Source organism: Nicotiana tomentosiformis, chromosome 1 (assembly GCF_000390325.3).
Source record: "Nicotiana tomentosiformis chromosome 1, ASM39032v3, whole genome shotgun sequence".
Lineage (NCBI taxonomy): Eukaryota > Viridiplantae > Streptophyta > Magnoliopsida > Solanales > Solanaceae > Nicotiana > Nicotiana tomentosiformis.
Window position 1 is genome coordinate 36,133,192 of NC_090812.1, and position 12,629 is coordinate 36,145,820.

General features: G+C 38.2%; 2 protein-coding genes across 4 annotated transcripts; both read right to left on the minus strand.

Moving 5' to 3' along the window:
• Nucleotides 1-764: 764 nt before the first annotated feature.
• LOC104109826 (uncharacterized) lies at nucleotides 765-4,905 on the minus strand. 3 transcript variants are annotated; one of them, XM_070181246.1, is made up of 2 exons: nucleotides 4,624-4,905; nucleotides 765-3,626 (listed from the first exon to the last, which is right to left on the minus strand). In XM_070181246.1, the coding sequence occupies exon 2, from the start codon at nucleotides 2,269-2,271 to the stop codon at nucleotides 1,186-1,188; it is 1,086 nt and encodes a 361-aa protein (XP_070037347.1). In that variant the 5' UTR covers nucleotides 2,272-3,626; nucleotides 4,624-4,905; the 3' UTR covers nucleotides 765-1,185. The 3 variants fall into 3 exon arrangements, with proteins under 3 accessions (XP_070037347.1, XP_070037348.1, XP_070037345.1); XM_070181247.1 differs by lacking the exon at nucleotides 4,624-4,905 and adding an exon at nucleotides 3,908-4,617; XM_070181244.1 differs by lacking the exon at nucleotides 4,624-4,905 and adding an exon at nucleotides 3,908-4,617 and having other exon boundaries at nucleotides 765-3,659.
• Nucleotides 2,296-3,193, minus strand: LOC138905680 (uncharacterized). The gene is made up of 2 exons (XM_070194200.1): nucleotides 2,418-3,193; nucleotides 2,296-2,314 (listed from the first exon to the last, which is right to left on the minus strand). Exons 1-2 carry the CDS (start codon nucleotides 3,191-3,193, stop codon nucleotides 2,296-2,298), a joined length of 795 nt encoding a protein of 264 aa, XP_070050301.1.
• Nucleotides 4,906-12,629: the final 7,724 nt, after the last annotated feature.

Below are 12,629 nucleotides of genomic sequence, written 5' to 3' on the forward strand. Positions count from 1 at the left end.
TATTATTATTGATCAGGACTTCTATAAGACATAACTTTCTTCCTTTATTGAGTTAGAAATTTAAAATAACTCATATAATTTTTTTAAAAAAATTACTCATGGAGATGGATGGGTACACGTGCAACGCGCGTACACTAAATCTAATCATTAAATAAGTAAAAAAAACAAAACAAACAAGAATATTTTAAAAAAGGTTTGACTTTAGCAATTTTATTTTAGCACAAGAAACGAAGGTCGAAAAAGAATGAGGGTCATTGCATTTTCAAGAGTTGAACTATTGCCAACTATAATGGCGGGTGAGTTAGCAATAAAAAGGAGAGAGGAAGCAGCGAGTTGTAACGACAAATTCTATTCACCAATTCCTAATAAAACTATGTGAGTGGAACCTTGAAGGGGATTGTGCTCTTAAAGAACATGTCTATCATTTATATTTAGTTTAATGCTCATTGACATGAAATATTAATGTCTAATATTGATATCAGATTAATGTGTTCTTCCGAACATTTTACAAGTCAAATGAATTTTGAAAGTATATATTAAGTGCTAAAGAAGAGAAGGACCAATAGAAGGTTGAGAATATCTTCTTCATTGGTTAGAAGCTCCCTCCCTCCTTGTTATATATTTGTAATCCTGCTTTTGTCTTGAGTTCAACTTGTGTTCTTGTTGTAGTGGCATATCTTAAGATTTATACTAATGACACCATCCGTGAATTATGGCAAAGAAAACCTTTCGCTGGAGTAAAGCAGAAGACAGAAACTGTCATATCTACAAATCATCTAATCTTTTTCTTTTTTAGCTTAAAAGGATAATTATATACACCTATAATGAGAGTCTTTACAAAAAATTAGGGACTATACTACTATATTCAGTCCCTTGATAGTCTTGGATATATAATATAAACCCATAACAAGAGGGGGAGGGGTATCATAATACACAACAACTTCCAAAAGCTACAGAGCCATGTGTGCTAGTGGCTACCTTGTCGCCCTCCCTATGGCCTATGGGTATGTTCCGTCGTGATCATCAAGCAAGAAATTGATGAGAACAATAGGCCATAATTGTTTTAGTCCAGGAGAACAAATCCTATCACAATATAACTGGTGCGTCACTTTACGGAGAAGACGGTGCTGAAGCAGGATCAAGCTCCCAGCAGCCTCTCAAAGTCCCTCCATTTTCACCAGTCAGCTAAAATGCAGGGATCTGATGAGAGAATCTCCCAAACTCATCGTTTTGTATTTCTAAAATATCAGAATTTGATCGTTGCTTTCGTGGAGAACCAAAGACTAACTTGAAACCATTCCCATGCACAATGGAAGAAACTTTTATCCGGTCTTTTGAATTCTCGAAGACCTCCACTATCTCATACTCAGGCTTATCTGGATCCAAACCTGATTTATTCCAGTTCTTGTACAGTGCCCAAATCTCACCTTCTCTTGGATAGATCTCAAACATGTTCCTATTAATAGATACTGCTTTCACCACATGGGAGAATGAGCTAGGAGCATAGACTTGACATTTTTCATTCTGGACTTTGAATGTTCCACAAACCGACTGAGCAGCACTTTTAGGCCATGCACACGCTTTAAGAAGGGCTACATGCAATTTGAGTGGGGCAGAAATAATCTTCTTAATTTGACCGTAAGTCTTTGGCAATGCACTATCTTGACCATACAGAGCCCATACCTGATCTACTTGAAACTTTCTCATATATCTCTTCATCTTAAAATCACAAACTACTACTTCAAAACCTTTATCTGACAAAGCTATTGGATTCTTGGAGCATCCAAAGTGTATGCGCGAGTGCAACCCTCTATCAGTTTGACATGGCAAATGGATTGGTAAGCTGGGACTTGAGTAACGGCTTTTTTTAACAATTTTATCAACAAAATCAGGGTAAGGACTGTCATTGGCTGAACGAGAGCTCATCAGAGTTCCCTTTTTCTTGGAGATGTGCACTCCCTTCAGAGATCTTCGAACCTTAGCAGACTCTCCATCAGTAGCATGGATGCCATTCAAGTCCCCAGACTTCAAAGATGTCATTGCATTCCTGGATTTATCACTAGTTACAGGATGAACTGCCGAAAAAAACATTTTCAGCAGGTGCAGATTTTGCAGTCCTTCTGTTTTCTTTAACTTTCCCAGGGTACCAAATATCATCTGGATTGAGCGGTAAACAAGCGGGATCAAGTTCAAATGATCCCGCAGGTACACCCTCACGTTCAGTTCCAGACATTTTGGAGGGAATTCGATGAGAGAACTTGTAAAGTTCATGTGGCTTTACAAAGAATGCACCAGCTACATGCAGCCTTGTTCGCTGGAAAATGCCAACAAATCCGGTCACTTTATCTAAGTAGCCAACTCGGATACCAACTTCCCCAACAAAATCAGAAAGAATCTCCACAACTTCATACTTGTACCTCCTATGGTTCTTTGGATCGGAGCTCCAATCAATATCCCAATCTCTGAAAAGGGCCCACATTTCCCCTTTTATGGGATATACAATGTACAGACTTCTGTCGTCCTTTTCACACTGCACTTGATGAGAAAATATATATCGATCAGAAGTATATTCAGAACTCACACGTCTAAATTTCCCGCAGGCAACAGGCAAGTCTGCCCTGACCCATGCACGTTCCCTTTCATCTTCTGGATGAGCCTCAAGCCACCTGAGCTTTATCTTGAATTCAGGACTGGATACCTTCCTAATGTGGGCATAGAATCTTGGCATGAAATCAGCATCATGGCAAGCCCAAATCTGGTCAACTGCAAAGCAATTTTGTGGTCTATACTTTTCAAAATCAGTGAACTCAGGATAAGGATAATCATGCATCGCTTGAGGATTACTATCAGGAATTGCATCTGGTTTTAAATCAGAATCAACAATAAGTTCAGCTTTTATTGCGCCACCTGATGGTTGTCTAGAAGCCTGTTCGTTAACTGTCCGAATCTTGGAATTGTTGTTCTGCACACCCCCTTCAGGAAGGCCCACTCCATTTTGAGTTAATCTTCTGACGTAATTACTGCATAGCCTAGTTACACCAGCATGCTTTTGACCATCACTACCAACAGCTTCTTTCTGCTGAGGTTTACTGTCACCAGCTGATTGGAACCGTGCCTTCTTCAGAGGGCTTGCCAAATCATTTTCATCATCACCTGCAGGAGTTGAATCTGGTTTTGAATTAGGATAAACCATAAGTTCAACTTTTTCCGGGCCACCTGATGGTAGTCTAGAATAAAGATCCTTTCTCCAAACTCGATGCATAAACATGAGCAAAACCATCATTAAATTGTAACAGAGTATTGATATCTTCTTGGTCTCTCAGTTGTATCAATTGGGAGCTGTCAAACTTGACCGTGTAATACAAGATTTTATCTGAAGGATCAATAATGCCTAATCGATCAAAAACTGCATTCACAAAATCATTATACTTTATGCCTTTCTTTGCAATAACCTGACAGGTAATACCTCCCACATATGAAATGGATCCATCTGGAAGCACCTTAGTATTCCTGCCCCAATGACAGAAACAAAGCAGTGTTTTATCTTCAGCTCCCATCACGAAGTAGTGTACATGACCACAGAGGTTCAAACGGCAACAATCTTAAAACCTTTGCTTCTTTCTTTCCTGAGAAGGGTAACAATCTGGAAAACTAAAAACCTGATAAAGGAATAAAATTAATTTAAAAGGGAGTTACTTATCAAGGCTGAATATACTAAAACAGGACACAAAAGCCTGAGCATTAACCAAGCATCTTCAAATACAAGATTGAAAGCATTTTTTCCTTAAGCAAATACATGTCAAACTTCATGATCCTGGAACAAAACCAAATTCCAAAAAGAATAGGAATCTTGGCTGTAGAAAGAAAAAGCATATCAAAATGTGATCCAGCAAAAAAAGTAACCCACCTAATCAAGTTATCTCAAGCAGAATAGTTTTAACCAAGAATAGTCTCTGATCCCCTTCATATCGTTATGCAACATATGACAGCCATATAAGACACAGGAATTCATCAACTGCAATAGGGTGCCAAAAGGAAATCCCCAACAAAACATAAGGTTTCAAACTTTACACAAGAATCAGAAAATTTCAAAAATGGGTTTGAAGAAAACTCTATACAAAAAATTTAATGAGAATATTAGTAGATATTTTTGCTGTGAAACGTATAAATAGCACAGAAAGAAAGCATAATAAGCCGTAGAATTTCATCAAATCCAAAAGGCTCAAAACATAATTTCTAAGAAAGCAAAAGTTTCAAACTTTAGCCAATCAGAGATTTTCAAAATGGGCTCAAAGGATAAGTTTATCATAGAACAAATTTGGTGGGAAAGATAGCTATTTTTGTTTGTTAAACATAAAATTGGCAAAGAAGACAAGCATATTAAAACATATAATTTCATTAAATGCAAAAGGATCAAAACAGAAACCCCAATAAAACAAAAAATTTCAAACTTGAAGCAAGGATCAGAATTTTTCTAAGTTCAAATAACTTTTTCCCGCAAAATTTTCAAGAGAAAAAAGCTGGTTTTGAGTACCAAGCTTTCATCCTTATGAAAATCTACAACACTACATACTCATGTACATATCTGTGAGTTGAGAATGGAGGAAGGGGGAAAAGAGTTACCTTGAAGCTGCAGATAGTTAAACTTTAACCAAAGGAGGTGTTAAATCGTTTGTCCCTTGATATCTTTGACGAGAAGAGTTAAATCGTTTTTCCAAATAATTTTTCTTTTTACTGTGGTTCCATTATTATGCTTTTAATTGGCTTAAAAAGACTGTCAGTGTAAGGCTGGAGTATTAAGTTTATACTAGTTGACAGTTTTATCCTTTTCATCTGCTTTGCTACAGGTACTAGTCTTATTTTGCACTAATTAACTGTCAGATATATACAGTAGATTTTACTTTTACCAGTTTCTTGAAATAAGCAAAACACTCTCGACATGCGGAGGAAGCAGAGATCGATACAAAAGGCAAGAATGGCTAACCACCCGAAAACGCACCTATCTTGAAAAATTTAGGGAAAATGAAAATATATAATTGCTTTTAAAAAAATACTCCTTTTTTGCGCATATATATATATTAAAAAAAGCACAAAGACCCTTACCGAAATGTCGTTCTCCTTTTTTATCCTTTAAAAATAAATTTCACATTGGACATAATTATAATTTAAATTACTTTCCAAATATTTAGGGTTTTTAAATCGCCTAAAATTTTGGTTATTAAATATTTTCTTATTAAACTAAGAATCCTAATTTTTAGCCTTTGGCCATCATAACATATTTATTAACAAGAAAACGTGAGTTTCTTAAACCAAATAGAATACTATTTAGGAAATAATATTTACCTACAATAAAGGATTAAAATTTAAAATTAATGCCTTTTCTTTTCATTTCAAACTTGATCTTAATCATACAAATATAAATGTTCCGAAGTCCCTCAATTTATGTTAAATATTATAAGAAACACTTCATTTAATAGTTATTTAATTATTATTTTTAAAATTTTAGAGCTTAAAATTAATTAAGAATTACTTATTAATTTGTTTCTTATTTGAACCATAAAGAAAGTTAAAATTTATTTATTTTTTCATTTCGAACTTTGTATAAGTCTTACACGTAAACTATATATAAATGATAAAAAAAAATAAAAGAAGAAGTAAAATATTTAAGAAAGAAGAGGTACGAGTTCTTGGACTATATAGATAATTCACTTTTTAAAAATATATAAGATTATTGCACTAATAATATTATTGTCACGACCCGAAATTCTTATATTCGGGACTGTGATGGCGCATAATATTCCACTTGCTAGGCAAGCCAACGTTAGAATATAATTAGCCATTTTTAATAAAATTTTAAATTAATTAATAACAAGAAAACAAATGCAGAAATAAAGTCTGAAATAAAGTGAATATTTTAAAATAATCGCGATATCTAAATACCATCCCAGAACTGGAGTCACAAGTGCACGAGCTTCTAGAATAATATAAATAAAGGTGTGAATAAAGTTCAGGCTATTTGAAATATAATACACAGCTGAGATAAGATAGAAGGGGACTTCAGAACTACGAACGTTGTGCAGTTATACCTCAAGTCTCCACTGGTAGCTATATCTGGCCAAATCTACAGTACGCTACTGGGACCAACTCCAAAATCTACACAAGAAGTGCATAGTGTAGTATCAGTACAACTGACCCCATGTACTGGTAAGTGCAGAACCTAACCTCGACGAAGTAGTGACAAGGCTAAGGCAGGTCAATAATAATAATAATAACAACAATAATATAAATAAATCAGGTAACTCATTTTAACAGTTAAAGTCAACTCGGCGGTCATAACCAATTATTATTTCAATCAACTTCTGTTGCGGAGTGCAACTCGCCTCAACAATATAATTCCTCAATAAATTTCCGTTGCGGCGTGCAACTCGATCCCCCAATATAAACTTTAAATAACTCTGTTGCGGCGTGCAACCCGATCCCCCAATATATTTATTTTCATTTCCGTTGCGACGTGCAACCCGATCCCCCCATGTATTTTAATAACTCTTAAATATAATAAAAATACTCCAATAAATACCACGTTCAATGAGAAACTATTAAGCATCAAGGCATACAATAATTATAATTCATTTATGAAACAAACAATGACAAGTAGCAATTAATTATGAAAATCAGGGAGAAAATAGGCAGTATAATATTTAATATGCTAAACATCAAGTAGCAATTAAGATATATAAATCAAATAAGCATATGACAATTATTACAGGAATTCAAGAATTAATATTTGACAAGGAATAAGAGAGAAACAATTATTATAATAATTAATTCGTATCTTAAAATAATTTAAGATGTTTAAATAAATAAACAAACAATTAAACTGACAAGGTATAGGCACTCGGCACCTTGCCTATACATCGTTGCACATGAAATTCACATAGCAAATAATCCAAGGGTTCTATTCCCTCAAATCAAGGTTAACCACGACACTTACCTCGCTTCGCAACCAAATTCAAGTTTTCAATACACCCTTGCCTCGCGAATTAGTGTCTGAAATTCTCAAATCTAGTCATAAACAATTCAATATATTCAATACAAATCGTAGGAATTAATTGCATATGAATTTACTAATTTTTCCGAATTAAAATTCGAAATTTATTTCAAAAATCAATAGTGGGACCCACGTCTCGAATCCCGAAAAAACTTACAAAATACGAATACTCGTTCCGATACGAGTTCAGCCATACAAAAATTATCGAATTCCGACATCGGATTGGCTTTCAAATCTTCATTTTACATTTTTGGAAGATTTTATAAAAATCTGATTTTTCTACCATAAATTCATGTATTTATGATGTAAATGAGTATGGAATCATGAAATATAATCAATATAGGATAAGGAACACTTACCCCAATATTTTTCCGTAAAAATTGCCCGAAAATCGTCTTACCCGACCTCAAAATCGAAAATGGTAGAAAATGGGTCGAAATCCCATTTACAGAACATAAGTTATGTTTGTCCAGGTTTTTACTCATCGCGATCGCGAGTATTCGTTCGCGATCGCGTAGAACTATTTCTGCCCAAGTCCATTTTACTCTTTGCGATCGCGGGTATGGCCTTGCACAGGCTGCCAATTTGCACTACGCGAACGCGACATCCCATACGCGAACGCAAATTATATTTTGGCTGCCCAGATTTTTAACTCTACACAATCGCGTAAATGGTCATGCGATCGCGGAGAACATTTTCTCAGCTTTACGTGATCGCGTACTGACTTGTGTGATCGCGTAGCATAAATGGCGTGCCCAGTTTCTGCCTTCATTCCTTCTACGCGGACACGATCAACTCTACGCATTTGCGGTGCACTAGAGCTAACCTTCCGCGATCACGTGCCTATCTTCGCGAACGCGAAGGGTAAAAATCACGGCTCACAATTTCCTCTTCGCGATCACGGGAATGGATTCGCGATCGTGAAGCACCATGCACCAGATGACAGTTGAAGCTCAAAAACTAGATTTTTCCAAAGTTCAAAAGGTTTGTAGGCTATCTGAAACTCACCCGAACCCTCAGGGCTCTAAACCGTACATGCACACAAGTCCAAAAACATTATACGAACTTGATCGCACGATCAAAATACCAAAATAATACCTAGAACTACGAATCAGACACCAAATCAAATGAAATTTTTAAGAAACTTTAGAATTTCTATTTTAACAAATAGACGCCCCAATTATGTCAAACCAGCTCCGTTTCTCACCAAATTTGGCAGACAAGTCATAAATATAGTAATGAAGTTATACCGGGTTTTGGAACCAAAATACGGACCCGGTATCAACAAAGTCAAATATTAGTCAAATCTGTTAAGTCATTAAATGTCATGACTCGGAATTCCCATTGTCGGGACCGTGATGGAACCTAACATTTTACTTGCTAGGCAAGCCAACGTTAGAAAATCATTAAACCAATCCTTATTCCATTTAGTGATTAACAGCAAATTAGCTAAGATAAAATATAGTGAGTGCAGCATAATATTAAAATTTTATTAACTACTACTACTGGATCTAGAGTCACAATTCACGAGCATTCTAGAATTCACTACAAGTAATAGTCTCAAAGAAATATAACTATTTGGATGAAAGAAACAGTAAAACGGAAAAAGATAGGCGGGGACTTCAAGGTCTGTGAACGCCGACAGATCTACCTTGAGTCTTCGAATAGCGGGTCCAATAGCCGAAATCTCGATCAACCCGAGCCGGTACCAAAATCTGCACAGAAAGTACAGAGTGCAGTATCAGTACAACCGACCCCATGTACTAGTAAGTGTCGAGCCTAACATCGACGAAGTAGTGACGAAGCTAAGATAAGTCACCTACAAATCAACATGTATTATTTAACAATATATATATACAAGTAATAACAATGAAAAGCTAGACATGTAATATCGGGAAGGGGGCATGCTGAGGGAAGTACGAGATAAAGAACTACAGCAGAATAATGACTGAAACAACCAATATGCTATGAATCAACAGGAACAACGAATACAGTAAAGGAAAACAAATTGCACGGCATCACCCGTCGTTCTTTTACTCTCAACCTCACCATAAAAATCAATAGAAACGACACGTCATCACCCTTCGTGCATTAATACTCACAATATGGCACGACATCACCATTCGTGCATTAACACTCACAATATGGCACGGCATCACCCTTTGTGCATTAACACTCACAATACGGCACGGTATCACCCTTCGTGCATTAACACTCTCCCTTACCATAATGCAATGAACAATTAATAACAGGGAGATAGAATAACAAATACAAGCCTTACTTCAACATTTGGTTCCACAATATCAACCTTAACTTCGGAGTCAATATTCAATTATCACCAGAAGACGCTTAAACATGATAAGAACAATCAATTTAATAACACTAGACTAAACACGTAGAAATTAGGCATGGAAAAAAGAGACAATATGAGAAAACGAGAGAAACAGTGAGAACGGGTAAATTGGCGGTGCATAAGTACTCGTCACCTCACATATACGCCGCTCACATGAATTTCGCATAGCAAATAGTCTGAGGTTCCTAATTCCCTCAAGTCAGGGTTAACCACGATACTTACCTCGCTCCGAAGGTCACTCAATACTCAATCACAACTTTTTCTCTAGAATCCACCTCCAAACCACTCATATCTATTCAAAAATGACTCAATAATATCAAATATTTCTAAAGAAATCAATTACATTGCATAAATTTAGATTTTCCCAAACTTTCTCCAAAAAGTCAAAAATCGACCCCGGGCACGCTTGGTCAAAACCCGAGGTTCGGACCAAAATCCACTTACCCATTCACCCCCGAACACGGATATATAATTGGTTTTGGAATCCGGCCTCAAATTGAGGTTAAATCCCCCTAATTTCGAAATCCCTAGTTTCTACCCCCACACCCCCAATTCTACCATGAGAACTCTAGATTTTAGGTTGAAATTTCATAAAATGTAATGGGTAATTGAAAGAAAATAGTTTAGAATCACTTACCAACACTTGGGGGAAGAAAATATCTCTTGAAAATCGCCTCTAGCCCGTTTGGTTTTTGAGAAGTTGAAGAAATGGCTTAAGTCCCGTTTTGGGACTGTTTATGCATTGGGCGACAGTATTCATCGCGTTCGCGAGGACACTGTCGCATTCGCGAAGAGCAGAGTTGCCAAGCTTACGCGTTCACGAGTCCTCCTTCACGTTCGCGAAGGCTACTCCCCCTGGCCTTCGCGTTCGCGAGACCTTGCTCGCGTTCGCGATGAAAGAAAGACTGACCCCTCCTCCGGGTCCCTAACACTATGTGTTCACGTTGAGCTGGTCGCAGGTAAAGTCCCCATCACTTCACGTTCGCGAAGAAGAAAATTCAGCCATCCCAGTTTCTAGTTCGCGTTCGTGAGAGTGCATTTGCGTTCGCGAAGAAGTAAACCAGAAGGCACCTGGAACTGCAGAAAACCAGATTTTCCTAAGTCCAAAACATCTCGTAGCCTATCCGAAACTCACCCGAGCCCTCGGGGCTCTAAACCAAACATGCACACAAGTCTAAAAATATCATATGAACTTGCTCACGTGATCAAATCGCCAAAATAACACCTAAAACTAAAACTTAGCCCTAAATCCAATGAAATTTCCAAGAAAGCTTTAAAATTCCTATTTTTACAACCGGACGCCCGAATCACTTCAAACCAACTCCGTTTCTCACCAAATTTCACAGATAAGTCATAAATATTATATTGGACCTATACCAGGCTCTGAGACCAAAATACGGACTCGGTATCAACAAGTCCAAACATCAACCAATTCTTAAAAATCATTAAACTTTCAGACTTTTAATTTTCATCAAAAATTCATAACTCGAGCTAGGGACCTCCGAATTCGATTCCGGGCATACGCCCAGCTCCCATATTTCGATATGGACCCGCCGGGACCGTCAAAATACGGATTCGAACCCGTTTAACAAAAATGTTGACTGAAATCAACTCAACTGAAGTTTTTGGGAAAAAATTCTTATTTTATCAGTTTTTAACATATAAGCCTTCCGGGCCAACACCCGTATTGCGCATGCAAATAGAGGAGGGTAAAATGAGATTTTTAAGGCTTAAGAGTGCAGAATCGAGTTTAAAATATAACATGACCTTTTGGGTCATCACATTCTGCATCTCTAAAACAACTGTTCGTCCTCGAACGGACATAGAAAAGTGCTAGAGCTAGTGAAAATATGGGGATATCTACTCCGCATATCGGACTCGGACTCCCAAGTAGCTGCCTCCACAAGTTGACCTCTCTATTGTACTCGAACTGAAGGGCAACTCTTTGATCTCAACTGGCGAACTTGCCGGGCTAGAATAGCCACCGGCTCCTCCTCGTAAGTCAAATCCTTGTCCAACTGGACAGAGCTGAAATCTAACACATGGGACGGATCACCATGATACTTTCAAAGCATGGACACATGGAACACCGGATGAACTGATGATAACCCTGGTGGCAATGCAAGCCTGTAAGCCACCTCTCCCACTCTCTCCAGAATCTCAAAAGGTCCGATTTACCTAGGGCTCAACTTGCCCTTATTTCCAAACCTTATTACAACCTTCATGGGTGATACCTGAAGCAACGCTCGCTCCCCGACCATGAATGCAACATCACGAACTCTACGGTCGGCATAACTCTTTTGCTTGGACTAAGCTTTGCGAAGTCGATCCTGAATAATCTTGACCTTATCCAAGGCATCCTGTACTAAGTCTATGCCCAACAACCTAACCTCCCCCGGCTCGAACCACCCAACTGGCGACCGGCACCGCCTACCATATAATGCCTCATAGGGAGCCATCTGAATGCTTGACTGGTAGTTGTTGTTGTAGGAGAATTCTGCAAGGGGCAAGAAATAATCCTGCGATCCTCCGAAGTCTATGACACATGCGCAGAGCATATCCTCCAAGATTCGAATAGTGCGCTCGGACTGTCCGTCCATCCGAGGATGAAATGTTATGCTCAACTCAACCCGCGTGCCCAACTCACGTTGTACTGCCCTCCAGAAGTGCGAGGTGAACTGAGTACCTCTGAGTACCTCAATCAGAAATGATAGACACGGTTACACCCTGAAGACGGACGATCTCGCGGATGTAAATCTTTGCCAAAACGGCATCGAACTTCCTCTGAGCCCGTGGGAGTCCAACAACGAAATCCATAGTGATACGCTCCCATTTCCACTCAGGGATCTCTAACCTCTAAAATAAACCACCAGGTCTCTGATGCTCACACTTTACCTGCTGGCAATTTAGACACCGAGTTACCTATGCAATTATGTCTTTCTTTATTTGCCTCCACCAATAATGCTGCCGCAAGCCCTGATACATCTTGGCGGCACCCGGATAAACAGAATACCGGGAACTGTGGGGCTCCTCAAGAATCAACTCACGAAGTCCATCTATATTAGGCACACAAATATGACCCTGGATCCTCAAAACTCCATCATCTCCAACAGCAACCTGCTTGGCACCACCCTGCCGCACTGTGTCTCTAAGGACAAACAAATGAGGATCGTCATACTGCCGATCTCTGATGCGCTCAAACAAAGAAGACCGAGCAACTGTACAAGC

Excerpts from the sequence above, each read along its gene's own strand:
- LOC104109826 (XM_070181246.1), bottom strand. The coding sequence starts at position 2,271 with ATGAACTTTACAAGTTCTCTCATCGAATTCCCTCCAAAATGTCTGGAA.
- LOC138905680 (XM_070194200.1), bottom strand. The coding sequence starts at position 3,193 with ATGGTTTATCCTAATTCAAAACCAGATTCAACTCCTGCAGGTGATGAT.